The following is a 25,680-nucleotide window of genomic DNA, read 5'->3' as shown; positions in this document are numbered from 1 at the left end:
AGTTTTACCAAAACTCGTAATTAGTATGGTTATTGAACTTATTTAAATATTGTATCAATTCAAATTGTTCAATCCAGGATTTCACGATTGTAGTTATTTGTTTAACAACTTGAATAAATGTTTGTTTAAGTAAATTATTTCACAGTTTTCAAAAGCGAATATTAACTGTTACTTCTGTTGCATCATAAGCTTTTTAATTTTCTTGATTCATTTTAAATCCACAGCAGATACTTGTATCTAAAGTTAATATATTTCCTGAAAAACAGTTTAATTTTTTCTTGTTTTTTAGAGTTCAATGAATTCCTCAAAGCCCAACAACAAGCACTCCAGCAGACTGAAGGAAACCCTAAAGAAGATCAAGACTATCACAGTACTAGGAGGTGGGGGTGGTGGCGGCGGTGCTTCTTATGTCTATTACGTATGTATTCAAATTTCTACTGTTATTACCATGCTTTTGTTGTACTGTACCTTGAAGCTTTAATTTTTAGAAATTCAAATTCTGTAATAACAGTTTTGTCAGCTCGTACGTCTTTGAAAAATATTTACTATTTTGTGTTAATGTTGAAATTGAAACAATGTGTTTATTTTATAAGTATGAACGTAACTGTAAAGTATTCATTGTTGACAGATGACTAAGAACAAAGACAAGATGCCGCTACTTGTGGGGGCTGGAGGGGGTGGACTGTCACACGGACCTTCTACAGACGACGGAACTCAACACGGCCACGAGCCAGACCAACATGGACGCAACCAGACAGGCGACGCCTTCGGGGAGGCACCTGCAGGTTAGCTGATTCATATACAATCCTCCCTTCACACATTGGACGCTAGGCACTAATGTGGATCCATCCAAAGCTGTACTCAGACCAGTTTTTTCAGATATTTTTACTGGGGCCCACCAAACATATACTTCAAGATAAGGGAGCCAAAGCTCGTTACGGCCCTGGATCCATCTTACACATTACTTAGCTAGGCATAAAAGGTCACAGCATTATCACATGGAAAGCCACTGGTGGTTAGCGGAATTCAAACCCTTGACCTTTGGGACTGAAGTCCAGCACTGTGCCACTAGCCCAGCTCGCTCCCAATAATTTATTTATGTATACAGTAGGAGAGGCCTCTATCAAAAATCCCCCTAAAGCCAATGTCCAAACACTAAATCTTTGCCCCAAAGCTGAAGGAACTTAGATAACTTTGCAGGAGACTTAAAAAGCCATGGGACTCCTACCCTGACCTATAGTGCAGTAGAACGACTTTATTGTCTTTTGTCTATGGTAGCTGGTTTTGGTTAGTCTGGGTGGCATTGTTCATTTCATGATTGCATGATAAGAAAATGTTAAGAGTAATAACATCTCTTACTTTCCAACTCAGCCCGTACTCTCTTCTAATGTTTAGGAGCCGGAGGAGGCTGGTTGCCTGGTAACTACACGTACAGAGACGCCACGGGGTTGGCTTTGACACAGGGTGGCTCTGGCGGAACTGGATGTGTAGCGGTGAGTACTGTGGATACAACTAAGACATTCCATGGAGACTTATCGAGAGCTATAGCATCTTTTCTGTCATGTAAACAAACTCAGTAACAAGAAAATAAGGTAGAAAATAGAATTTTAGACACTAGCACAATCTGTGACTGGATTTATGTCTCTTGAACTGCATCATAGTACCAGAAACTAAAGGCAAAAGTACTGAAAATATGAATTTGACAGTTGCTCAGACTGATATTGGCTCATTCACTGTTTTTTATTAAAAAAATGGGTTCAGTTGGTCTTTATAGATGGAATATCTGCTTCAGTATCCAAAACATAGTTTTAAAAGCTGCCAGCAAAACAGTTAGATTAAAATATAAGTAATGTCACTCATTTGAAATTTTAATTGCATAGGAAATGTTTTAACAAAGTTTCCATCAAACTTCAGGTTCCATGAAATACATTTCAGTTTACCAATGCTAAAACACTGTAAGAAAACATCACAAATATTATTTGATTAATAAACAGTTTCTAAATTTCACATAGATTTTGTGTAGCTTTGGCTTTCCTGTTGTGTCATTATTAAAAATCACACACAACCAAAGAGTATTACTTGGAATATTTTTATATTCATCCATAATATCTTTCCACAATATATTGCATCCTGAAAACTATATAAATTAACCCTGGCAGGATATCAATCTGCTGGATGTTTTGAGTGACTAAATATAATTTTTATGTGAACCACCATCCTTCTTCAGCACAAGCTAAAAGAGTTAAAATTAAAACTATTTAGTTGTAGAGTTGTCTTTCCAGTTAGTGTAAGTTTTTTCAAAACTTTGTTGTACTGTTTCAGGTGTTTCTGGGCCATGGAGGATTTGGTGGAGGGGGAGGGGGTTGCACAGCAGGGGGAGGGGGAGGCGGCTATGCTGGTAAAATACTTTGATCTTTTTATTGTCAAAATAGTTATAATTTTAATGCTCGTCTCATAAGTGATTGATAAGCTGAGGTTGAGATATCTAAAATAGGTAACCGGTTGGATTCCATACAGAAATTATTTCCTTATTAAAAGCTCATTAAATTCAATCGTATATAACGTTTTCCATTAGTAAAATTATTTGTTTCCATACATAGTTAATTATAAAGTAGTGCAATTTAGTCCTTGCTTAGTGTAGACATTTTACTACTGTTGAACAAAATGTTTACATATATTGTGTAGGAATCGGTTTTGTTAATTTTAAGAATCAATAACATAGGTCCACAGCAACAAACCTTTTTACAGTCTTTGAAATAAAAATAATGACTTCATATAATGCATGCGTGTCTTAAATTAGTAGGATGAAGTAGTAACACATTTATTTGCCAAATTTTACATCCTTGCTGATCCCGTTTCTAACTGTACATTCTCAAGTGGCTCTTACTTTTGGGATTCTTATAATTTTTGTAGAAAATAAAGCAATAAAAACGTCTACGCTGGTCCATTTAATTTACTTCCCTCTATGGAAACACTGAATAGTTTTAGTAGGTTTCATACCACTTATTAGAAGTATTTCCCTATGTTTACAGGTGGCAGAGCCTGGTCTGACAAGGGACGTAATGGCGAGGGAGGTTACTCTTATATTGGCACCAACGGAACTCTGGGACACGTGGTCAAGGGCTCTAGTCTGGGGGATGGAAAGGTAAAACATACATTTTAATTTTCTTTTTACAAAATTAATTGAGAAATTTCTCAATAGACATTGGACCGATAGAATGTTCTTTAGAACCATCCGTAGTTTACTACTCTGCCCTTTTCTACCTATTTCCAGGGCCGGTTTAACCCATACGCGAACTACGCGGCCGCATATGGCGCCACGAAAAAGTGGCGCCGTGGTGCCAACGGAACATTTTTTTACGTGAACAACGTAATTTTGTTTATTTTTGCTCAGAGTTCAAGTATTCAAAGCACCACAATAAAGGCATTTATTCTCTTTGTACCAACAGCACTTTAAAATTGTGTATATTTGTACAGCACTACAACTCAAGGACTCAATGCCATTTGCAGTTTCGATTTGAACTGAGCTGACGCTCGGCAGTCGGCAGCGTCAGCGCCAGCGCGGCACCTATGGGTTTCATTTCACGAATCACTCATGCTCGAGATAAGCAAGCTCAGCGCCACTTGTCTAGTCACAACAAGAAACTTCCCCTTTCTTTCACTCCTTTCTGCCTCTGATCCTAGAGCAGAGCACTACGTTGTATTCACGATTACTACTAGTAATCGTGGTTGTATTGCACTCTATTAGTTGTATACGTAGGCCCACGATTACTAGAAAAATACCGGTATGGATCATAAACATAAACAAATGACGTTGTTGGCCCGTATCCTATACTAATAGCATTGAACATATGTTTTGGCAGTTCCATTTAAGCAATGTTAAATAATGTTTATTTTCGGGCCAAAAACGTCATTTGTTTATGTTTATGATCCATACCGGTATTTTTCTAGTAATCGTGCGTAGGCCTATAGCGTATCGGTATCGTATTGGCATTGTTTTGATGATTCATGATTGTTGATAAGCGAATTATTACGAGTGTTTTAAGTTTAATTTATAATTAGCGCATTAAATAAAAAGAAAGTATAAACTGAATGATTGAGTAAAACATATTGCGAGTTGAAACTATGAAAACAATGGCAGAAAAAAGAAACAGTCTGGCACTTATCATAGAAAGCGTAAGGCGAATTTGGAAGAGGAAGAAAAAAAGCCAAATCAATGAGTAGACTTTTGTAGAAATCATCTGGTGGCGAGTCCAGTCAGCCCAAAGAAGCCACGATAGAAGACGGCAATGACGTAGGTATTTATTTATTTATTTTCCAAGGAAAGATTAAAACAAGCAGCTGACCACAAACGGCAAACATTACGTCATTGCCGTCTTCTATCGTGACGTCATGCTTGACGAGCATTACATTACGGCCTGTTTTTTTTAGTGTGTCCTTGGTTTTGCTATGCTATAGCTTATATGATGAGTAAAAGTGTATAAATGTCACATTTCTGCGAATAATAAACAGCCTTTTATTGCAAGTTGGTATTCTTCTACCTAAACTTATAAAAAAATTCTTCCCAAAATTATTGGGGAAAAATTCACAAATACGGTTAAGTTATGTTCATGGGTTTGGGGGGGGGGGAATTCTAAGTGGCGCTGATTCGGGTGTTCGCTTAACTCTGAAAAATTCCTAGAACCGGCCCTGCCTATTTCCTTCGCCAATTTAGTGACTAACTGACTGATTTGTTATTCCTTCCTTTATAAAACAATGAGGATCTTAGCTTACTACCTTTTATATGTTTTAAAAAATTTTAAATGGGTGAGTTTTTGTCCTAAAACTTCTTTATTTTTTCAAAAGGGAGTCTAGTTTTAAAATATACATTTTACTTCAATCTGTCCTCTAAAGAATTCTCATCAGTATTATGTTTTGTGTCTGTTTTTGTACCTAAAAGCCGCAGAACTATAAATTTATTCAGGTAAGCTACATCTCAATTCAAAAAATTGCTAATCAGCCACATGGTTTTCCTTTTTTATCTGATGAGTTAAATATCTCAAATTAAGGCCCAACCTATCTATAATCTATATACCAGACAGTGTTATAAGCAGATACGAGTGTACCAATAATCTTTTTTGTGGTCTCTGATTATAATTTTTTATTTCGCAGGTTTTCATCATACCAGCGGTAGTTGGATGTGATTGTGAATACCGCTGCGTTGCTCTGGACGCTCACCGAAGCGCTACCATGTGCATCTGCCCCACAGGATGGGTTTTGCACAAAAATGGCACCTCTTGTATCAGTAAGTACTTAACATGTATTTATATGGGCTAGCCCTTTAAGCCTTGGTTGCAACACAATAAAACCTTCACTTACTCTTTTACATGAGGTTAATTCAAGTTACGGTTGAAAACTGTGACATGTGATGCAAACTAAATAGGCCAACTAGGAAGTGTACCAACTTAGTGCAGTAGGCTATTAGGTCTGATCAGTACCAACGTTGATCGTGAATTTGAATCTTGTTCATACTGGTCTGGTGTGCAGCTCATGAAGAGTTACCTTTTTCACTCGGTTGCTTGTTCACACTAAGCTTGGTAGGATATGTTCAACTAAAATAAACTACAAACGTTGACTGGATAAACTTATTCTCTGTGGGTGCTCCTCTGATTAGGCATTTATACTGTCTCTTTGTTCCAGTGATTAACCCCCCAGATGAACGTGTCCTTCCCAATTCTGCTTTGTTCTTCGCTGCCGTCTCAGTGTTTATGATGCTGGCCTTTACTGGTGTCTCCATTTTATTATGTAAGTATTAGTAATTTTTGCAAATTTCATACTGTCCCTAAGTATATTTTTAAATTGGATATTTTTTGGTTAAGAATAGTTTTTACCATTCAAGTTAGCTTACCATAATAATTGATTTATAACTAACAATTTTTGTTCTCCACTTTTGGTTGACATTTTAAACTCAGTAAGTTGTCCCTCATTTTATCCTTGTCAATAAATTAACTGCTGCTGATATTTTGTTTGGTAAAATCCTTATTACTTTTGGAAATTTTCTTAATTTCAATAGCATGCTTTTGAAGATAATCCTTAGAATACATCAAAAATAAAAAGGTTTAAATACCAGCTACTAAGCAATCCATTCAATTGCAGTTGCAACTAGTTTCGGCTCCTACTAACTAGTTGGTGGTACAATTATCAGGTGGTACAAGGACGTTTCCTTTATTCATATGTAGAGCGTCAACATTAGCACATAAATAAATAAACATTTACACACGACACAATACTAACACGCAAAAACATTTGGTAACTGATCAGGAGTCTGGACTCAAACACTGCCGGGTTAGCATCGTCTGTTTTTACTGAACAGTTACTATGAATGTTTTTCCCTGTTTGTATCGTGTCGTATGCAAATGTTTACTTATTTTTGCATTAATTGTGACGCTCTTCATATGAAAAAAGGAACCATCCATGTACCACCTAATGATGGCTCTAAATAGGAGCCGAAACTAGTTGCAGGTGCGATTGAATGGATTGCTTAATAGCAGGTAATAAAACCTTTTTATCATTACTTGGCAATCAAATGGCTAACATATACAACTTAAAATACAGGTTGTTTTATGGGTGTATTTATGTGTTTTGAAATTTTGAAATATCCAAATGTTCAGTTATTATAAAGTCGTTTACATTCTCTTATTTTCTTAAAAAAATTTGCTAAACAAATTTTTTTCAAGTTTCCTTATTTTAACTTTTGTGTACGGGCCGACGTGAATGGAGATAAGGATGTGTCTTACAGATAAGTTCGTCTCGTGGAATGTTTTGTGCCGGAAGAACCCTGCAGAAGAAAAAGTTGAAGTGACTTTGGAAGACGCTGCTGCCTTCAAGAAGTTTGACGGCCGATCCATGAAACTGGAGGACTTTAGACGGACTATTGTTGATATTAAGAACCGAAAGTAGACTTTGATGTTGAAAATAATGTAAAAACCTGCTTACGGTATGGATTGTGATTGAAACCCAGGCTGTACCATGACTTACATTTAATATAGTCAACTTCTTCTGAAGATCATCAGCTTTATATATCGTAAAAGTAAATATATGTACGCACAAAAAAGTGTAACACATGAACATAATATGTTGCCTTAACATTCATGAATTTCCAGATGTAGTCGAGTCTACCTAGACCATAAGCAGGTTTTTACACAATTAGCAGTGATTTTGAGGCAATAATGCCATCAAGAACTTTCACAAAATTTTGACATACACTATATATTTTTACCTAAGAGCCATCATATGGTCAGTAGTATGAAGAATATATTTTTATACCAGAGCCTCGATATTGTGGATATGTTCATATATTTTTCAATATTAATTCACAATTATATTGCTTTGTTTTTACGAATTAGCTTTATTTATTTGTATGTTTCTGTATGTACCTTGCTAGAATAGTTCATATTTATATTTATGTTAAATGCTAATATATAAGTGATACGCTTTATTTTCAATACCTCGCTAAATAAAATAGTTTTGTACATAACTGGATTCAATGAAACCTCAGAAGTCCAAAGTAATTTAGATGAAGCCCAATCAAATCCATCTGAAGTTTGGATTTACCCAGCAGCCTATTTTAAACTCTTATTATTTGATTAATAGAAATAATCTGGAAGTCTATTATGTTTATAAAGTCTTAAAAAATAATTCATATAACTCTCAGAAGGCAAGTTGTACTCTTTATACAGGGTATCCAGTAAGTAAACAGCCAATCTTTAGGAATTTATTTTATTGGTCAAAATAAAGGGAAATAAAGAGAGAATTTCTTTTTCCAAAATCTGTTAACCAGATTCCCCCTATTAAAATAATTAAAATTATAAAAATTTAAACGGGATACTGTACCAAAATATCGCTGATTTTAACAACACGTGTTAGGAACTTTTTTATTAACATTTAAAATTTCCTATCAAACAACCTCCTATAATACACACAAAATACAATTCTAAATCTATTAAATTATTAATTTCAATTGTTCAGTCCAAAAGATCTACGTTGTTAGGAGGATGATTTAAACCAGGCATAGTTTAATCAATTAATTCCTTGGACTAAGAGGAGTTGTGTGTAGTCCTACGATGCTGTGGTTGCTTAGTACTCATAAAACTCTTACTGAGCTGTGCTGGTTGATCAATCAATTTTGTATCCATCATTCGTCATTACAATAATGCAATTGATATTGTCAGTAATCAATAAAGTAACTGAAGTCAAAACAAACCAAAATGTCACAGACAAGACTTAATTAGCTAGAGTTATAGAGCTGAGCCAACCCCTCGCACCGTCCCCAGACAAACCACTATTGGAAGCATGCCCCCCATAGTGACAGTGCGAGTGGTCGCCCCACAACCCTAACTAAAAATGAAAGGCCGTGGGTGAATTACAAGACAATCAAATTGTGAAAAAAGCCTATAATGTCTCAAAAATAACAAAGTAACAAATAATCAACCAAGTAACCATCCAAAGATTTTTTTAAATCTCTAATTAATACAATATACTAATAAATACACATTTTAAATTCAATTAATTACATGATCAAAATACTCTTTACTATTGTAAAAGGGTCTTTAACCAAAAATTTGTACTTGTTAGAATGGGTTGGGAGAATATTATCGGTGGATTTGACTTTAGCCGTTGGGTGGTAGGCATTCTTTATTATGAATAAAATAATGTTTTTCAACTATGTCACACTTTTACTGACGTCTGGCCCTCTTCAGCGCAATAATCTTTTTCTAGATAACCGCTATCAACAGAAGCACGCATCCAGATTTCGCCGCAAGATCCTCAATGGTCCAGATCTTCAGCTCAACAGACTCAGGGTCGCAAGCAACTCCATGATGACGGAGTATAACCCCAACTATGAGTTTGGCGGGGGAACTTACACCATCCGCGACCTCCGTGACATCCCTAGGGACCAGTTGCGGCTTGTCAAGTAAGTTGTGTAATGTATGTAGTAAAGTGTGACGACGCTATTTTCTGACGTGGTACCGTAGTCGACGTGATACTCTGTATCAACCTTAAATTGTACAATTGATGTAAATAATTTTTAGTTTAGATTTTAAAACGTATTGAGAATGGAATTTACCTTACTCTTCTAAAGGTTACTGTGAGGAACATCAGCTAATAATATTAAAGTATTTTGTTTTAATATTTTTTTTTTAAATATTTGCAACTGTCCCGACGAGGTGAAGAAATTTAAAATTCTTTTTTTTATATTAGACAAAAGCTATTCACATTAGAAAAATAACAATTAACTAAGTATATTTATTTGTCATTGCAAATTACAGATAGAAAATTATTAATAACTAACACTTGAACTAAGCAAACTATTATGTCTTATTTCTTCTTTTGATGAGTTGTTTTGAGTGTAATATTTATAGTCCATTGTCACAAAATGCAGTAAATATTTTCATTAATAAAAGATTAATTTTGCCCCTCAATCAGAGTATTTTCTTTAATTCTACACAGGTGGTTTCTTCTCTTAAAAAATGTTTTCTCAATTAAGCTTAAAAAACTTGTTTATGAACTTACAGCTTATTGTGACTAATTTTCACTTCCTCATTTTATCTCTGTACTTGGTAACTATCTGTAATTTTTTTCAATATTGTGATTTTTTCAGAGCTCTTGGCCAAGGAGCATTTGGAGAGGTTTATCAGGGGTTCTTCCAACACAGGGCTGGGGATGCAGTGGAAATGCCAGTAGCTGTCAAGGTTTGTAATCTTTATCTTTGGTTAAAATTTAATCCGCCCTGTCGAAAAAATTTCTTTTCTAATTCTCAGTGCCTCACAATGATTGGAGAAAGGTCCAGAAGGTGGTTGTCCTGATGGACGGTATAAACTGTAACTCAGGTTTGTATGTTATTTCCAACAGTTGGTGAAGCAAAGGGGGCCTCACTAACCTTGATATTCTTTACAAAATATAATTTTCCAAAACATAAAGCATGTGTTCATTTAGTGTAGTTTCGTGCACTTTTCTAACTCTTGCAGTTAATATGTGGATTTTTATTTGTTGTGGCTATACTTAAGTCACTATTTAAATTTGCTGTAGTATTAAGTTAGGTTTTAATAAAGTATTCAAGTTGAAAGTCACAGCATTAGTCAAAAGGTTCTTTTGGGCGAGCCTTTATCCCTCATTGCAGCTAACTTAAGATACTCATTGAGCCAATGTTATTATTTACACTCAGGATGAGAGTAAATTTCTGAATAAAGTGTCCATGAAGCATATCAAATTTACTTAGTCTTCAGGTTTGATGTTGAGGGTTGGGGGGGGGGGGGGGATTTTAAACTCAGCATACCAGGATCCAACAAAAAACTTGCTTAAACTGGTCCACATAAACCTAACGTCCACATATAAATAGAACGTATCTAGGTCAATAGTAAGCCTACCATAGCAATATAGATTTTCGCTTCTTTTACAAAAACCTAAAATATTCAAATTTTGCAGACGTTGCCTGAGCTCTCCACTAACCAGGCTGAGACAGACTTCTTGATGGAGGCGCTGATCATGAGCAAGTTCAACAACCCGAACATCGTACACTTCATTGGCGTCTGCTTTGACAAACACCCTCGGTTTATTGTCATCGAACTATTGGCTGGAGGCGATCTCAAGACGTTCCTGAGAGAGTCAAGACCCAAACCTGTACGTATCGTAGTGTTGTTATATGTTAACTTTGTTTTATCGTATATTTTTACGTGGGTCAAGTTCCTTCTTGTACATTGTTTTCATAAAAAGTTGTATAAAATGGAATATATTACCTTTTGCGCCAATCGATCCGTGATGTAGTTAGAAACAACTACAGCTGTTTCACGCCGCTGGGTCACATCTTCAGCTTGTGGAACGTTAAAATAAATATGCTTTCATCCGTGTATGATTTTGTCCAGATTTATATTGTCTATGAAACACGTAATTTACAGAGAGTCATGACGCAACATCCACCGGTGCTTTATCTCGTTTGTTCATTACTTGGCCAAGTCTGTAAATTTGTGTCATTTCCAATGTTTTGAGTCCGTTGAAATGACAAAAATGACCTACTGGCCGTCATTGTGGATCCATCACAGCAATTTATCTTCGAAGCAAGCTACAATAATAACTAAGATTCCTCGTTGGTGCAATGCATACAAATTTTGAACTAGAATTTTTGCTAGGTTATCTAAGATCAGATTCCAATAGGATATTCTCATAATTAATTTACTTGATCTACTCTTTTTCACCTGACAGCCTCAATTAGCTAATAAACTTAAATTCTATCCCAGTGGATATTGGCATTGCTACGTGTAACCCCTCGGACACTTTGTTTGTAGGAGCGGCCGTCCCCTCTCACCATGAAAGACCTGCTACAATGTTCCATTGATGTTGCCAAGGGTTGTAAGTATATGGAGGACCATCACTTCATACACAGAGACATAGCCGCTCGCAACTGTCTACTCACCACCAAGGGGCCCGGCCGTGTTGTCAAGATCGCTGACTTTGGCATGGCCAGAGATATTTACAGGTAAAATTGTAGTATTTTCAATACATTTACTTTCATATTTATTTCTCTAGTTTTTGTAAACATTTTTTTAATTCCGTTAGCAATTTTCATAATACAGTACTGCCTCTGGTAGAAAATTATAATATTTCACCTCATATAAAAAAGTTCTTTAAGGGAATAGCTATATAAATCTTGTAGAATGTATAAAATTGTTGAATCCATTTACCGATGAAGCCTGGTGCTTTTTAACAATGCTTCTTTAAGAGAGAAATTCTTGCTAACAAGATGCAGTATCCTTTTATAACAAGAACATCAGCTGCAGCGAAATGAATTATCTATTTAAACGCACCAGAGATGGAAACTGGAATCCTCTCCAAGTAAAAACAAGATTTAGTCTCACTTCTTTTCAATACAGCTGTAACAAAAGTAATCCTTAGAATGTAGCTTATGCTTGATGAAGTTTAAACTGAAACTGCAGTTTTTTGGACTCTAAAGAAGTTTCAATACTACTACTTATTGTCTCATAAAATCAGTGGCAGTGTCTTATTATTAGCTTTGTCAACAAACTTATGCACAATCAAAGTACGTTACGGCTCCTTTTCAACTGTTAATGCTATTTGATACTATCTCTAAACTGATGCAGCTTACCTGTAAGATCAACTTCAGAATTTAAGAATCACTCCTTGTACTTCAGCTACCTATATACTTCTCACAAACATTCTCTTTAACACAAACTACTTGGTTTTCATGCAACTCATTACCCATGTACACTTTACACATCCTACTCTCATATTTGATTCATATTTAGGTACAAAAACGCCCAGTTGTGTTCCCATCTCAACCTTGACTTACTTTAACCCTTTTGTGAAATTCCACTAATTCATTCAGTACTTTATTAACCCTACGAAGTAATAATGTTCTTTTCAGAGCCGATTACTACAGGAAAGGTGGGAAAGCAATGTTACCTATAAAGTGGATGCCTCCAGAAGCGTTTCTAGACGGCATCTTCACATCCAAGACTGATGTTTGGTAAGAGACTTATGTGTGATTGTAGGAGTTTTAAAGCTCTATTCTGTACACCTCTGAACTAGACATTTGTTGAACTAAATCATGTCTAAACCATAAAACGTGCAATTAAATAGAGGATGCATTTGAAATCTCATATTGTGTGTGAATTAAGGAAACTACGGTATAATATTGAACCGTAAAAAAATACAGCAATCACCTTTATACATAACAAAAAGCCCTAAGCCCTAGACAAATCGGCTATGACTTGTTATATGTTTACATAATAATGATGCATACGGCTCAATTCATTTTAAAAAATTAATAAAAAAGTAATTGTTTGAATACTTAAACAACGCAATGAATATGTGCAACTGAATGAGTTATATGCTGGTGGATGACCAACAACAGTAACTGGATCTAAACACATGCTGCAAAAGCTTAGAGTCGGGACCACGTAAGTTTACAGTTGAGGGAGGAGCCTATTTACCATATGGTTTTGAATGAACCAATAAGAACCGTGCGGTGTTGCCAAATCTAATAATACCAGCTGATTTGAAAATATTTCTTAGTATATTTTAATTAGTGTTGTCAACGGGCGATGTGGCAACGTCGCACTAGCCTTGTCTTGTGATTGGCTGCCACCAACTGCAAACTTACGTGGTCCCAACTCTAAGCATGTAGTTTAGTATTTTTAATCCATTGATACAGTATAACCGAACTCCAACTACTCAAATCACCAACTATCTGATTCTTCTTCAAAAATAATTTAAAAACGACAGTAATAAAAATGTTGTTAATGAATGCAGAAGCCGTTATCCACAAAATGTATGGGATATGCACCATTTCCCCATAAAATCTTTTGTAATTCTTCCATACAAAATTTCACTAGCCTACACGAAATCATCAATGCTCATTTAGGAACTCAACTTACCCACAACTCTTTGCAGGTCGTTTGGTGTCCTACTATGGGAGGTGATGTCGCTGGGCTACATGCCGTACACAGGTTGTGCCAACCGCGAGGTGATGCAGTTGGTGACCAACGGAGGCCGGCTTGAGTCACCCAGTCAATGTCCGGAGCCCATCTACGCCATCATGTGTCAATGTTGGCACCCCAACCCCGACGAGAGACCTAACTTTGGCACACTGCTGGAGCGGCTCGGCTACTGCATGCAGGTTTGTCCTTAGTGTTGCAAATGTTGTATGTGGAATGGGAAGTCAAATGGCTGATTGGACATTTGTTTGAAAAGGAATAGAGTTCAGCTAGTTTTGCTGAGAATATTAGGGAATTTCTCTTTGGTCTCCTCTCTAAAGGAGTTATGTATTAAGATGAATTATTTGTCTGATATGTTTAAAGTTATATTTGATAGGATATTATACAAATTGTCTAGTAGGAAATTTGTTTAATATAGTTCAGCAAGCTTACTTGTGAAAATTAGAGTAAAAAGAAAAAAATAAACGTTCCTTACTTACTTTCAAAATATACTCTTAACTTAACTGATCATTCCATCAATCAAAATCACCTCACACCTTTATGTAATGCAATTTGGCTATTCCATACAGGTGTGAGTATAACAAAAAGTTGCCCCCTGGTGGGGTTTTAATGAATTTAATTTACACTTTTAATTGAACTACTGAGGACATTACAATCACAGAGCTGCGCAGTGGAAATAAAGATGTTAAGTGTGGGCCCTGTAATTAAATATCCCAGAAGTCCGATTTATGGACCGTGAGAGGTCTGATATGTTGTCCTCCTTCACACCTTCTTCAGCTTAATTCTAACACTTCTTAAAACTAATAGATGTGTCTATTTGATCACTCCATGAATTAAAATGTGCTGTTCTGATGAAAGATTGTGATATGAATTGATACTCTGTAAAACTGTAAAATTGCAAATAATAACATATTGAAATATTGATTGAAAATATTTGTGAAACTGTTTGTTCAGGAAATATTTATCAAAGTATGACTTCAAGATGTTATATATATATATACTGGATTCGGTTAAGCCGATTACTCATGAATTCACCAACTTGATATTAAAAAATGTGATCATCAACACTCATTGTGTATACTTTGTATACTTCTTCCAGTTAAGCCATTTACCTCTTTAATTTACCAGTTTTATACTAATGATACTAACAGCTGAAACACAGGATAATGAAAAGATGGTGATTTGTAAAAATGCTATATAATGAGATGATAATTGCAAATGAGCTGTGATACAATAATTAAACATAAACAATGCAGTTACATTTTGTGCACAATAATTAACGGTTTGAGAGAGAGTGAGAGAGTTGATTGTAAGCTTTGGTGGTTTGCCACATTTTGAAACTACAAAGTCTCGGGATGACCTAGCCTTGATAATTTTATTTATTTATTTTGGATCACCAGACTCCCCAAAGATGTTCGTAATTATCAAACTGGCCAGTTACAATTTAATCAAACAGGGACTATTATGTAGGTTTGTGATCTACATCACTCCTTGCTGATCAGTGCAGCGGGCCAATCGACTGCTGAGTCGATTATTGATAATATTTATTTAGTATTTAATATTCATGAATTTAATGGGAGTCTATCCTCATGACCCTTTATCAACCCTAGCCTTCGACCGAGCACTCTGTTACCCCCATTTACGTTACACAATCAAACTCTCACTATTTAAAAATGTAATACTGTTCAAAAATTATTCTACACATGAAATTCAAACGTTTTAAATAATAATACTGACGATGATAGAATCTGACTTTACATAGAATACAAAAATAATAATATCACAGATAAACATTGCTCTTTAAATTAATATACCATTTCAATTCAATTTAATAAATAATTTTCATTTGACTAGGTTCACTATTATAACTTAAATTCTTTGTATGACATGACCAAATTTAATAAAACATTTTATTCTGAATCGTGACCATGTGCTCTAAGTAGACCAAATGAAACATGAAAATCTCAGACCAAACAAAACATGATTCATAACTTGTAAAACGAGTGGTACATGTGAAAAAATGTGGCAGATTGGCAAGACTATTTTAATACTAAAACACGAATAACACAAACATTTACTTACGTACACATGTCGACACATTAACATTCATTCCGACGAAGATTCACGCGTACCGAACATTTAAAAACTGACTCGTGGTAATTTTGACTTTTTGTCTGACCGAGCGGAACATCACGACACGGTTTTTTCTGGTGTAGGACTTATTAATTCTTGTTTTTTCGAGCTGGCGTTTAATGATTCAATTGAAAATACCTTCACGACGACCCGCTATTCGCTAGAAACTGACATTTGCTATCGATATGATGCATGTACGAATTTTCATCACGAACGCGAACAATCAATCCGGCATCTCAACTGTCTCGACTTAATACTAATAAAACACACACCCAAATGCAATTCGGCGAAATTTTGACAATTGCGATCGTTTGATGCACGTACAATTTCCGCCCGAACGCTAATTTCCGAGCTACGAATTAAGATATTAATAAATTCGTCCTACACCAGCGACAAAACGCGACTTCACATGTTGACTACGCGATTACTGAGCCACGAGTGACGACGAGACGTTTGCACACGGCACGGCTCCCAACGGTCTTCCAGTTCGTATCCTTCCGCGTTACGTCATGTTGGACTGACTTGTCCATTGCCTGTCGCGGATTTTAAATCTTTTGATTTAAAAATCGGCACAGAAATCTCCCCTGCCAAAAAAATTGGCCCGAGCGACCTTCAGGTCCGCACGAAGGCCTTTTCCATCCCGGGACAATTTCGACCCGGCGCGACGACGCTTGACGTGGCAACAGACGCTTCATTCATACGACACATTTTTTGTTCATTTTTCCATTGATTTACATTTAATACATTTAACACGAAACAATTCTACACATAAACATTTGAAATTTGAATAACAAAAATATAAACTCTGAAACTTTAACAATAATAAAAATTTTGCTTTGAGGTCGGTATTTGAGAAATAAAAATTGTTGTCAACTGACACATTGTGTCATAAACCAAAACTGCATCAATCCATCAACAATTTGAATGGTGTAAACGCGCACGCTTAACACACTGTAGAATTATCTAGCATTCAGCGTTGAGTAGATGTCAACAGTCAGTTCATTGACCCGTAGCGCAGTCGACAGTCAGCTGTTGCCGATGGAGTGGGCGAGGGCGGGGGACATTGTTGTGGTGAACGGCCCCGATGTCTGCCTGTCTGTGCGGGTAGGTTCTACTCTCGCCCCACCACAGCTAGAACGTGACCTCTGTTGGCCAGCCTTCATGTCGCTCACAGTGGTTACATAACATGACTCAGATGATTCATTGTTTCTCAAAATATGAAATTATGAAAATGTGTAAAACAATTGACCTCAGTTTGACTCTATTTACTCAAAAAATTGGAAACTATTGCACATGTAAATATAAATATAAATAATCTCTGTACGAATATGACACAAATAAATAAACAAGTAAACAAACACAGAAATATCAATGTGGATCAATTGGATAATTGCCTTAGGGATAACAACTGATACCCTTATCAATGCCAACCTGCCTGGTAGTAATGCCAATCTGCTTCCTTGTTACCAGACCTCTCAAATTAGTGCTACCACTTTTTGTAAAGAAAAAATAAATGTTCCTTACTTACTTTCAAAATATACTCTTAACTTAACTGATCATTCCATCAATCAAAATCACCTCACACCTTTATGTAATGCAATTTGGCTATTCACTGCTGAGTCGATTATTTGATAATTTTTATTTAGTATTTAATATTCATGAATTTAATGGGAGTCTATCCTCATGACCCTTTATCAACCCTAGCCTTCGACCGAGCACTCTGTTACCCCCATTTACGTTACACAATCAAACTCTCACTATTTAAAAATGTAATACTGTTCAAAAATTATTCTACACATGAAATTCAAACGTTTTAAATAATAATACTGACGATGATAGAATCTGACTTTACATAGAATACAAAAATAATAATATCACAGATAAACATTGCTCTTTAAATTAATATACCATTTCAATTCAATTTAATAAATAATTTTCATTTGACTAGGTTCACTATTATAACTTAAATTCTTTGTATGACATGACCAAATTTAATAAAACATTTTATTCTGAATCGTGACCATGTGCTCTAAGTAGACCAAATGAAACATGAAAATCTCAGACCAAACAAAACATGATTCATAACTTGTAAAACGAGTGGTACATGTGAAAAAATGTGGCAGATTGGCAAGACTATTTTAATACTAAAACACGAATAACACAAACATTTACTTACGTACACATGTCGACACATTAACATTCATTCCGACGAAGATTCACGCGTACCGAACATTTAAAAACTGACTCGTGGTAATTTTGACTTTTTGTCTGACCGAGCGGAACATCACGACACGGTTTTTTCTGGTGTAGGACTTATTAATTCTTGTTTTTTCGAGCTGGCGTTTAATGATTCAATTGAAAATACCTTCACGACGACCCGCTATTCGCTAGAAACTGACATTTGCTATCGATATGATGCATGTACGAATTTTCATCACGAACGCGAACAATCAATCCGGCATCTCAACTGTCTCGACTTAATACTAATAAAACACACACCCAAATGCAATTCGGCGAAATTTTGACAATTGCGATCGTTTGATGCACGTACAATTTCCGCCCGAACGCTAATTTCCGAGCTACGAATTAAGATATTAATAAATTCGTCCTACACCAGCGACAAAACGCGACTTCACATGTTGACTACGCGATTACTGAGCCACGAGTGACGACGAGACGTTTGCACACGGCACGGCTCCCAACGGTCTTCCAGTTCGTATCCTTCCGCGTTACGTCATGTTGGACTGACTTGTCCATTGCCTGTCGCGGATTTTAAATCTTTTGATTTAAAAATCGGCACACAATAAAAGAGTACAAAACATAACAGTGTGTTCAAAAAATATATAACAAATGGTTTGAAGAATGGTAAAATAATTAGGAATAGAGAACATATTTTAATTTTTAATTAGCCTAACTTAAGATTTGAGAGTTGCTTTTGTTTTATATTATTTATTTATGTTGACGTGAGTTGTTTTGAAAAACATATATTGTAATATGAAAAACGCTCAAGAATAAAGACGATTTTCATTTCATTTCATTCATTTCAGTGGTGTTACGTTCTGATGTAGGACTTCTTTAGATGAGAAGTGCCAGTTGAAGTTCAAAATTGGAATGAAAAATTCAAAACGAGAGCATTCCAGTTTTGATTTTTAACCAACCTTTAATTAGCTAATTTTAAACACTGTGCTACAGACAAAGTACAATTGATATGTTGCATTTGCTTCTATAGCTGGATGCGTACTGAGTGAAGGAACGCACTGTTACTAAGATGGCGGTGATAATACCGCCCCAAGCGGCACCAATGCAAAACCTCTGTTACTTTCTGGACGGCCCTCGTAGATATGATTTTACATGCAAGTGTGCAATAAGAAATATTTATATAAATTCCTAATGCCTTGGTTCTCTTATGACAGGACCCTGATGTGGTGAACGCCCCTCTGCCAGTCTTCCACCGACCTCCCTCCACAGAGAGAGACACAACTGTCATGAGGCCTCCAGCCAACGACGACTGTCTGCAACCCGACTATCTGGTGCCATTGACTGGTGAGTCTAACTCATCATTAGTCATTAGGTATAGCCTTTAAATAAGTAGTCACATCATAGTTCCCATGTTAAAACCGTAGCTAGATTGAAAATTATTATAGTTATAATTTGACTTCAACTATCAAAACTTTAACTAATTCGCCAATTTTCCAAATCGTTTACATACTAAAAGCTGCAGAATATTTTATGCCACATCAATTGTCAAAGTATCCAAAACTTAGATAGTGAATAGAGTTTTGAGATTAACACCCTTTGTCAGTGACTCATCCACCTACGTATTTGAATGGAAAATCAGACAGATAAAATAGAAAGTCAGTAGTTTGACAACGAGTTGGCGAGGCCAATTACTAGCTTGGGTACAAGTGGCCATGGCAGTGTGTAAGTAGTTTGTTGATGCTCTGAAACTAGACCCGGCTTTCTTTGATAGTGGACTTTTAAATAGTCCTGGCCAAAGAAACCGCTGATTTATTCAGCAACAAAGCTACACAAGGCATCTCACTCAATCTTTCACTAATCTTCAGTTTAAAATATATATATCTTCAGTTTTAATACAGAGAACTGTGTCTTGTCTTGAGGCAATTCATATCACTAAAAACTCTGTATATTTCAGGAGTAGTGGAAGGTGGAATTCCCACATCACAATCGACACAGCCACTGTTAGACTCTAGCAACAACAACAAGCCGGTGCCATACGCCAACGTTGCGCCAGACAACCCCAGCGCCAACGGGCCATTCATTGTGTCCAACCATGCCCTACCATGTTGAGGTAAGCTGTTTTAAAAATAGTCTTTAGATTTAATACACTTTGATTTTTGTTGTGTTTATATACATTTTGTAGGGTTCACAAACTTAATCTCAAATTTTATAACCAATTTGATCAGCCTTTTTTGAGTGCCAGGATCAAAGCTGATACTAACAAATGTCTTGTCAACAGTTGATAACAGTCAGAACATCAGAGGCTACAGTTGTGAGATGCAGGGTCTGTTTGGCTCACCCCAGACCTGGGACTACACAACATGGTAGATCTAACAACATGTTGTTGTACACAGGGGCTGGTTGGAGGCTACAGGTGTGAGATGCAGGGTCTGTTTGGCTCACCCCAGACCTGGGACTACACAACATTGTAGACCTAACATTTTGTTGTACACAGGGGCTGGTTGGAGGCTACAGGTGTGAGATGCAGAGTCTGTTTGGCTCACCCTAGACCTGGGACTACATAACATTGTAGACCTAACATGTTGTTGTACACAGGGGCTGGTTGGAGGCTATAGGTGTGAGATGCAAAGTCTGTTTGGCTCACCCTAGACCTGGGACTATAACATTGAAGACCTAACAACATGTTGTACACAGGGGCTGGTTGGAGGCTACAGGCGTGTGATGCAGGGTCTGTTTGGCTCACCCTAGACCTGGGACTACATAAAATTGTAGACCTAACAACATGTTGTACACAGGGGCTGGTTGGAGGCTACAGGTGTGAGATGCAGAGTCTGTTTGGCTCACCCTAGACCTGGGACTATAACATTGAAGACCTAACAACATGTTGTACACAGGGGCTGGTTGGAGGCTATAGGTGTGAGATGCAGGGTCTGTTTGGCTCACCCCAGACCTAAGACTACATAACATTGTAGACCTAACATTTTGTTGTACACAGGGGCTGGTTGGAGGCTACAGGTGTGAGATGCAGAGTCTGTTTGGCTCACCCCAGACCTGGGACTACACAACATGGTAGATCTAACAACATGTTGTTGTACACAGGGGCTGGTTGGAGGCTACAGGTGTGAGATGCAGGGTCTGTTTGGCTCACCCTAGACCTGGGACTACATAACATTGTAGACCTAACATGTTGTTGTACACAGGGGCTGGTTGGAGGCTATAGGTGTGAGATGCAAAGTCTGTTTGGCTCACCCTAGACCTGGGACTACATAACATTGTAGACCTAACATTTTGTTGTACACAGGGGCTGGTTGGAGGCTACAGGTGTGGGATGCAGGGTCTGTTTGGCTCACCCTAGACCTGGGACTACATAACATTGTAGACCTAACATTTTGTTGTACACAGGGGCTGGTTGGAGGCTACAGGCGTGTGATGCAGGGTCTGTTTGGCTCACCCTAGACCTGGGACTACATAACATTGTAGACCTAACATGTTGTTGTACACAGGGGCTGGTTGGAGGCTACAGGCGTGTGATGCAGGGTCTGTTTGGCTCACCCTAGACCTGGGACTACATAACATTGTAGACCTAACATTTTGTTGTACACAGGGGCTGGTTGGAGGCTACAGGTGTGGGATGCAGGGTCTGTTTGGCTCACTCTAGACCTGGGACTATAACATTGTAGACCTAACATGTTGTTGTACACAGGGGCTGGTTGGAGGCTACAGGTGTGAGATGCAGGGTCTGTTTGGCTCACCCCAGACCTGGGACTACACAACATGGTAGATCTAACAACATGTTGTACACAGGGGCTGGTTGGAGGCTACAGGCGTGTGATGCAGGGTCTGTTTGGCTCACCCTAGACCTGGGACTACATAACATTGTAGACCTAACATGTTGTTGTACACAGGGACTGGTTGGAGGCTACAGGTGTGAGATGCAGGGTCTGTTCGGCTCGCCCCAGACCTGGGACTACACAACATGGTAGATCTAACAACATGTTGTACACAGGGGCTGGTTGGAGGCTACAGGCGTGTGATGCAGGGTCTGTTTGGCTCACCCTAGACCTGGGACTACATAACATTGTAGACCTAACATGTTGTTGTACACAGGGGCTGGTTGGAGGCTACAGGTGTGAGATGCAGGGTCTGTTTGGCTCACCCCAGACCTGGGACTACAAGCCGCAGTATTATTATTGTATTATAAGCTTTGACTGTGTGAGAACCACACTCTAGAGATATATTTTCATTCAATCGAGTATTTTTTGTACAAAAAAATCATAGCATATAAAAATTGTTATGCTTTCAAAGTAGATTATCAGCCAGCGCTTTGGGAAAAGCTCGGAAACTTTATTATGTAAGATTTCTTAAGTAGGAATAAAATGTTACATATTTGACTGTAGAAAAGTACTTTTTTATAAGAGGTCAGCGATTACTATAGTTTTTTGTTTTTTACAATTTGCAGTAATGCCAAAAATCTTGATCATACTTACTACATTACAGTCCAGCCAAGTTCTTGAAAGCTTTAATCGGCGAAAATACAAGCAATATTTTTACAACGACATTTTTGACGAAGAACTTTTGGGCTATGTTTGTACTACAAGTTGCTGGAATTTTTCAAACCAGCACAATTTGTATTACCTCAAACTAGAATATTTACTATTGAACGGATATTTGTGCATACTGTTTTTAAAAAAGTATATGTAAATAACACTTTTGACAAACATGTACAAACAGAGATTTTTCTAAACAATCACCAATGATGGAATTTTCCATACATTTATTTACTTACATTTTGTATACCTAAACTTCTATTTTTGATTACGTACGAGCTGTGACTGCTGTTTTAACCATGGTTCTTTCTTATTTCTCTATCAATTCCTACAGTCAAATATGAAAGCCTAAATACCTTGGTTTCCATTTTGTTTCCCATAGAAGACCAGTTAAGGGGTAAGTGAGTCGAGGGAACTGTGATATTACTTATAAGTTTTGTTACTCTTAGTTGTACGAGCTCTTCCCGGCAAATTTCTAAGTCAGTATTTAGTTCGTACTCTTATAACGGCGACATATAATGCCAACGTAGCCATAACTCATGACTTTTGTACTTAACGTAAATTGTATGTATATTTGACATATATAATGTGAAAATGTTGAGTGAAAGTATGTGCGGATCTGTGAATTGATAAAGAGAAGTATCGATAAAAATATGTGTAATAATTATAAAATGAACGAACAATCACTGGCGGTGGTTGCACTGGTTGTTGTAGTAGTTGGAAATGTAGTTTTATATTTTTCTTAAAGATTTTTGTTATTATAGGCATACAAATCCTAATTAATTTTTAATTTTGAGATTATTTGGTATAAAGGAACGGTTCCCACATTTAGAGAAAGAGCGGAAAGAGCGATTTTTGTTAACAAAAATTTAGTTTTAATTTTCTAGAATTAATAATTTGCCACAATCGTGGGTGTCAACGGCGATGTTGATACTGGCGGGAGATGCTAACTATTTCACTGCTATCGCGGGGAAGTTCCTCGTAACAGACGGGGGTCGCTCTCATTTGGACTAGGAATCCAGCACATGTTTATGTAACAAACCAGGGTTTAGACCATTCCTTAAATCATACAAAATTCCAATGGCGTATATAAATACAAGTTAGAGATTGTAAAATTTATTTTATTTGACCACCGCAACCACCAGTGGACCACCCCGTGATTTCAGAGTAGAGTATGTAACTCTTGTATGTCCCTTGGCTCAATGTTATGTACTTATGTTTATAGTAATCATTTCCACTATTCTATTGTAGTTTATGTCGAATGGTCTTTGTTTGCTCAATGGTAACTTTTCGTACAAGACGACTTACTCAGCAAGGAATCAATGTTGTTAAGTTCTGATGTTTTATCATTGTTGAAAATTTTCATTTGATGGTTGAACAACTAGAATTGTTAGGGTAAAAAGTCGGAGTTTTTGTAAGTGTTGAACTATTAAAGATTATCTAGAGTATAGTAGGTTGTATTTGAATTGATGAAAATGTACCATAGACATTTTTTAACATCTCTGTACACTTCAAAAGTGTGTTTTGTTTTACTATAATTATTTATACTGTTAATAGTTTTTTATTGAATTGTTAATTTGAATAGGCAGAATTACGCTTATATGACTGTTTTATATATTTTTGAAAGATGACAAAAATTAACTATTTAATTTATTATTACCGCTGTACATTTTTGGGGCTGTAAAAGTTTAAACTAGTGGTTCAAATAAATCAAAATAAGATTTAAAATAAAGGTTTGTATTCTGAAAAATATAAAAATAAGTGTGTATATATTGATGAATGTAAGTTATCTTAGTTTTTTCTACTCTGAATGTATACTTTGTTGTTTAGTTGGTTCTAAGTAAAAATAAGTGACATTTCTGATAGTGAGTATTTAAGTTTTAGTTATATTTTTTGGGCCATGTGTTATTTTGTACAGTTTTGGATATTTAGTTAATGCTAAAAGCATGTTTTGTTACCTATATTTCGCTCATCTAGTCTTTTGCTGTTTATTACCTACTTTATATTTTAGTCATGAAAGGTTCAAAATTTTGTGAAATATTTTTTGCATTATTCCTTTCAAATGGATGTTTTCTTAACCAAATCAGCTTTAAAACATACAAATTTGGCAGTAACTATAACCAAACTAGTGAAACCGGATGATTATGTAATTACTATAATTTTTGTATGCCTGAAAATTTTTCTTTAGAGACTAGGGATCTAAAAAATAATTTTAATTACATTTTTTTAATAGAATCGTTGAGTAACATTGGGAAATCCAACATTTTTACTGGCAATATTGAAAGATTAGTATTTGATTTATCCACTTAATCAAAATTCCTTGCTGACGAAAGCTTGAAATTGTGCCAAACGAATAATAAGTAATTGTTTTATGCAATAAGAGTTGCTTTTCCTATGTTCGACCTTTTTGTGCTTGTATAAAGTTGTTGTGGGTTGTATTCTAATGTCTTAATTTGACAAGTGTCAATAAAATATACATATATTATAAATTGTGTGATTTTTGTTTTCATACCAAGGTTCCTCCACATAGTATATTACAGCCCCAGTAGGTTTGCTGCAATGAACCAATATTTAGATTGATAAGGTTATACTCTTGACAAGAGATTGTAAGTGTATTGACATTTTTTTACAAATATTTTTTTCCTTATCACATCTTAATATTTATTGAAGTATAATTAAATTCCTTATGACACATTTTGAACTAAAAAATTATTAAAATACGTAGAGTTCAAGATACAAACATTATACCAGATATAAAACAGGTATTTTTTCTTCCAATAAATGTTATCGTATAAAAAATCTAAATATGAAATTTCACAGGTTAATAGCTCTATACCTAAGAATATCATAGGGATCATAATATTCCAAACCAGTGGTTGGCATAAAAACATTGGTAGCTGATTTCTAAGCATAGCTTGGATGAAAAAGTCAAATCACATGAATTCTTCGGATGAGTAAAAAATATCCTCTTGGAAAAATCTTTTAAGGTTAAACATTTTATCTTGAATGAGGTGAACTTTAAGCTCTCAAAGAGGTTGGGATTTGTTTGAAAAGCTAAATCTGCTTGTAATGATGGCTATGGGTTGATTTATTAAGCCTCAATTGAGGTCAATGTAGATCATGTAAAGAGATTTTCTTTACATGCAATAATCTTGTGTGTATACAGGGTGTCCTACGAGAGGTGTCTCAAACTGATTTCGGAAAAACGGCTTAACCTACAAGGATGAAATAAAATTATTTTCCACTAAATCGACCCCAAGGAATAACGTAAAAATATTTTTAACTTTTTTCCGATACAGGGTGTGCCAAAA

At 36.2% G+C, this 25,680-nt stretch overlaps 1 protein-coding gene across 4 annotated transcripts in view; it reads left to right on the top strand.

The window, feature by feature from the left end:
* The window catches only part of LOC128999353 (leukocyte tyrosine kinase receptor), a 95,449-nt gene extending 70,591 nt beyond the window's left edge, over window positions 1–24,858 (top strand). For 3 of the 4 annotated variants that reach the window (XM_054425810.1, XM_054425809.1, XM_054425807.1), the window contains 16 exons: window positions 290–418; window positions 629–785; window positions 1,396–1,493; window positions 2,323–2,398; window positions 3,033–3,145; window positions 5,152–5,284; window positions 5,680–5,784; window positions 8,758–8,953; window positions 9,641–9,731; window positions 10,465–10,659; window positions 11,322–11,512; window positions 12,419–12,520; window positions 13,447–13,672; window positions 19,037–19,166; window positions 19,777–19,932; window positions 20,216–20,301. In XM_054425810.1, the coding sequence (XP_054281785.1) occupies window positions 290–418; window positions 629–785; window positions 1,396–1,493; window positions 2,323–2,398; window positions 3,033–3,145; window positions 5,152–5,284; window positions 5,680–5,784; window positions 8,758–8,953; window positions 9,641–9,731; window positions 10,465–10,659; window positions 11,322–11,512; window positions 12,419–12,520; window positions 13,447–13,672; window positions 19,037–19,166; window positions 19,777–19,931 (2,097 nt within the window). In that variant the 3' untranslated portion in view covers window position 19,932; window positions 20,216–20,301. Of the gene's footprint in view, window positions 1–289; window positions 419–628; window positions 786–1,395; window positions 1,494–2,322; window positions 2,399–3,032; window positions 3,146–5,151; window positions 5,285–5,679; window positions 5,785–8,757; window positions 8,954–9,640; window positions 9,732–10,464; window positions 10,660–11,321; window positions 11,513–12,418; window positions 12,521–13,446; window positions 13,673–19,036; window positions 19,167–19,776; window positions 19,933–20,215; window positions 20,302–21,929 lie in introns of those variants that run through there. The other variant, XM_054425808.1, reaches the window with a different exon arrangement.
* Window positions 24,859–25,680: the final 822 nt, after the last annotated feature.

The sequence above is a fragment of the Macrosteles quadrilineatus genome, unplaced genomic scaffold, assembly GCF_028750875.1.
Source record: "Macrosteles quadrilineatus isolate MER2022 unplaced genomic scaffold, UCM_ALF_1.0 Scaffold_8__2_contigs__length_117827958, whole genome shotgun sequence".
Lineage (NCBI taxonomy): Eukaryota > Metazoa > Arthropoda > Insecta > Hemiptera > Cicadellidae > Macrosteles > Macrosteles quadrilineatus.
The sequence above is the reverse complement of the archived record's forward strand: the minus strand, read 5'-3'. Positions and strand labels throughout refer to the sequence as shown.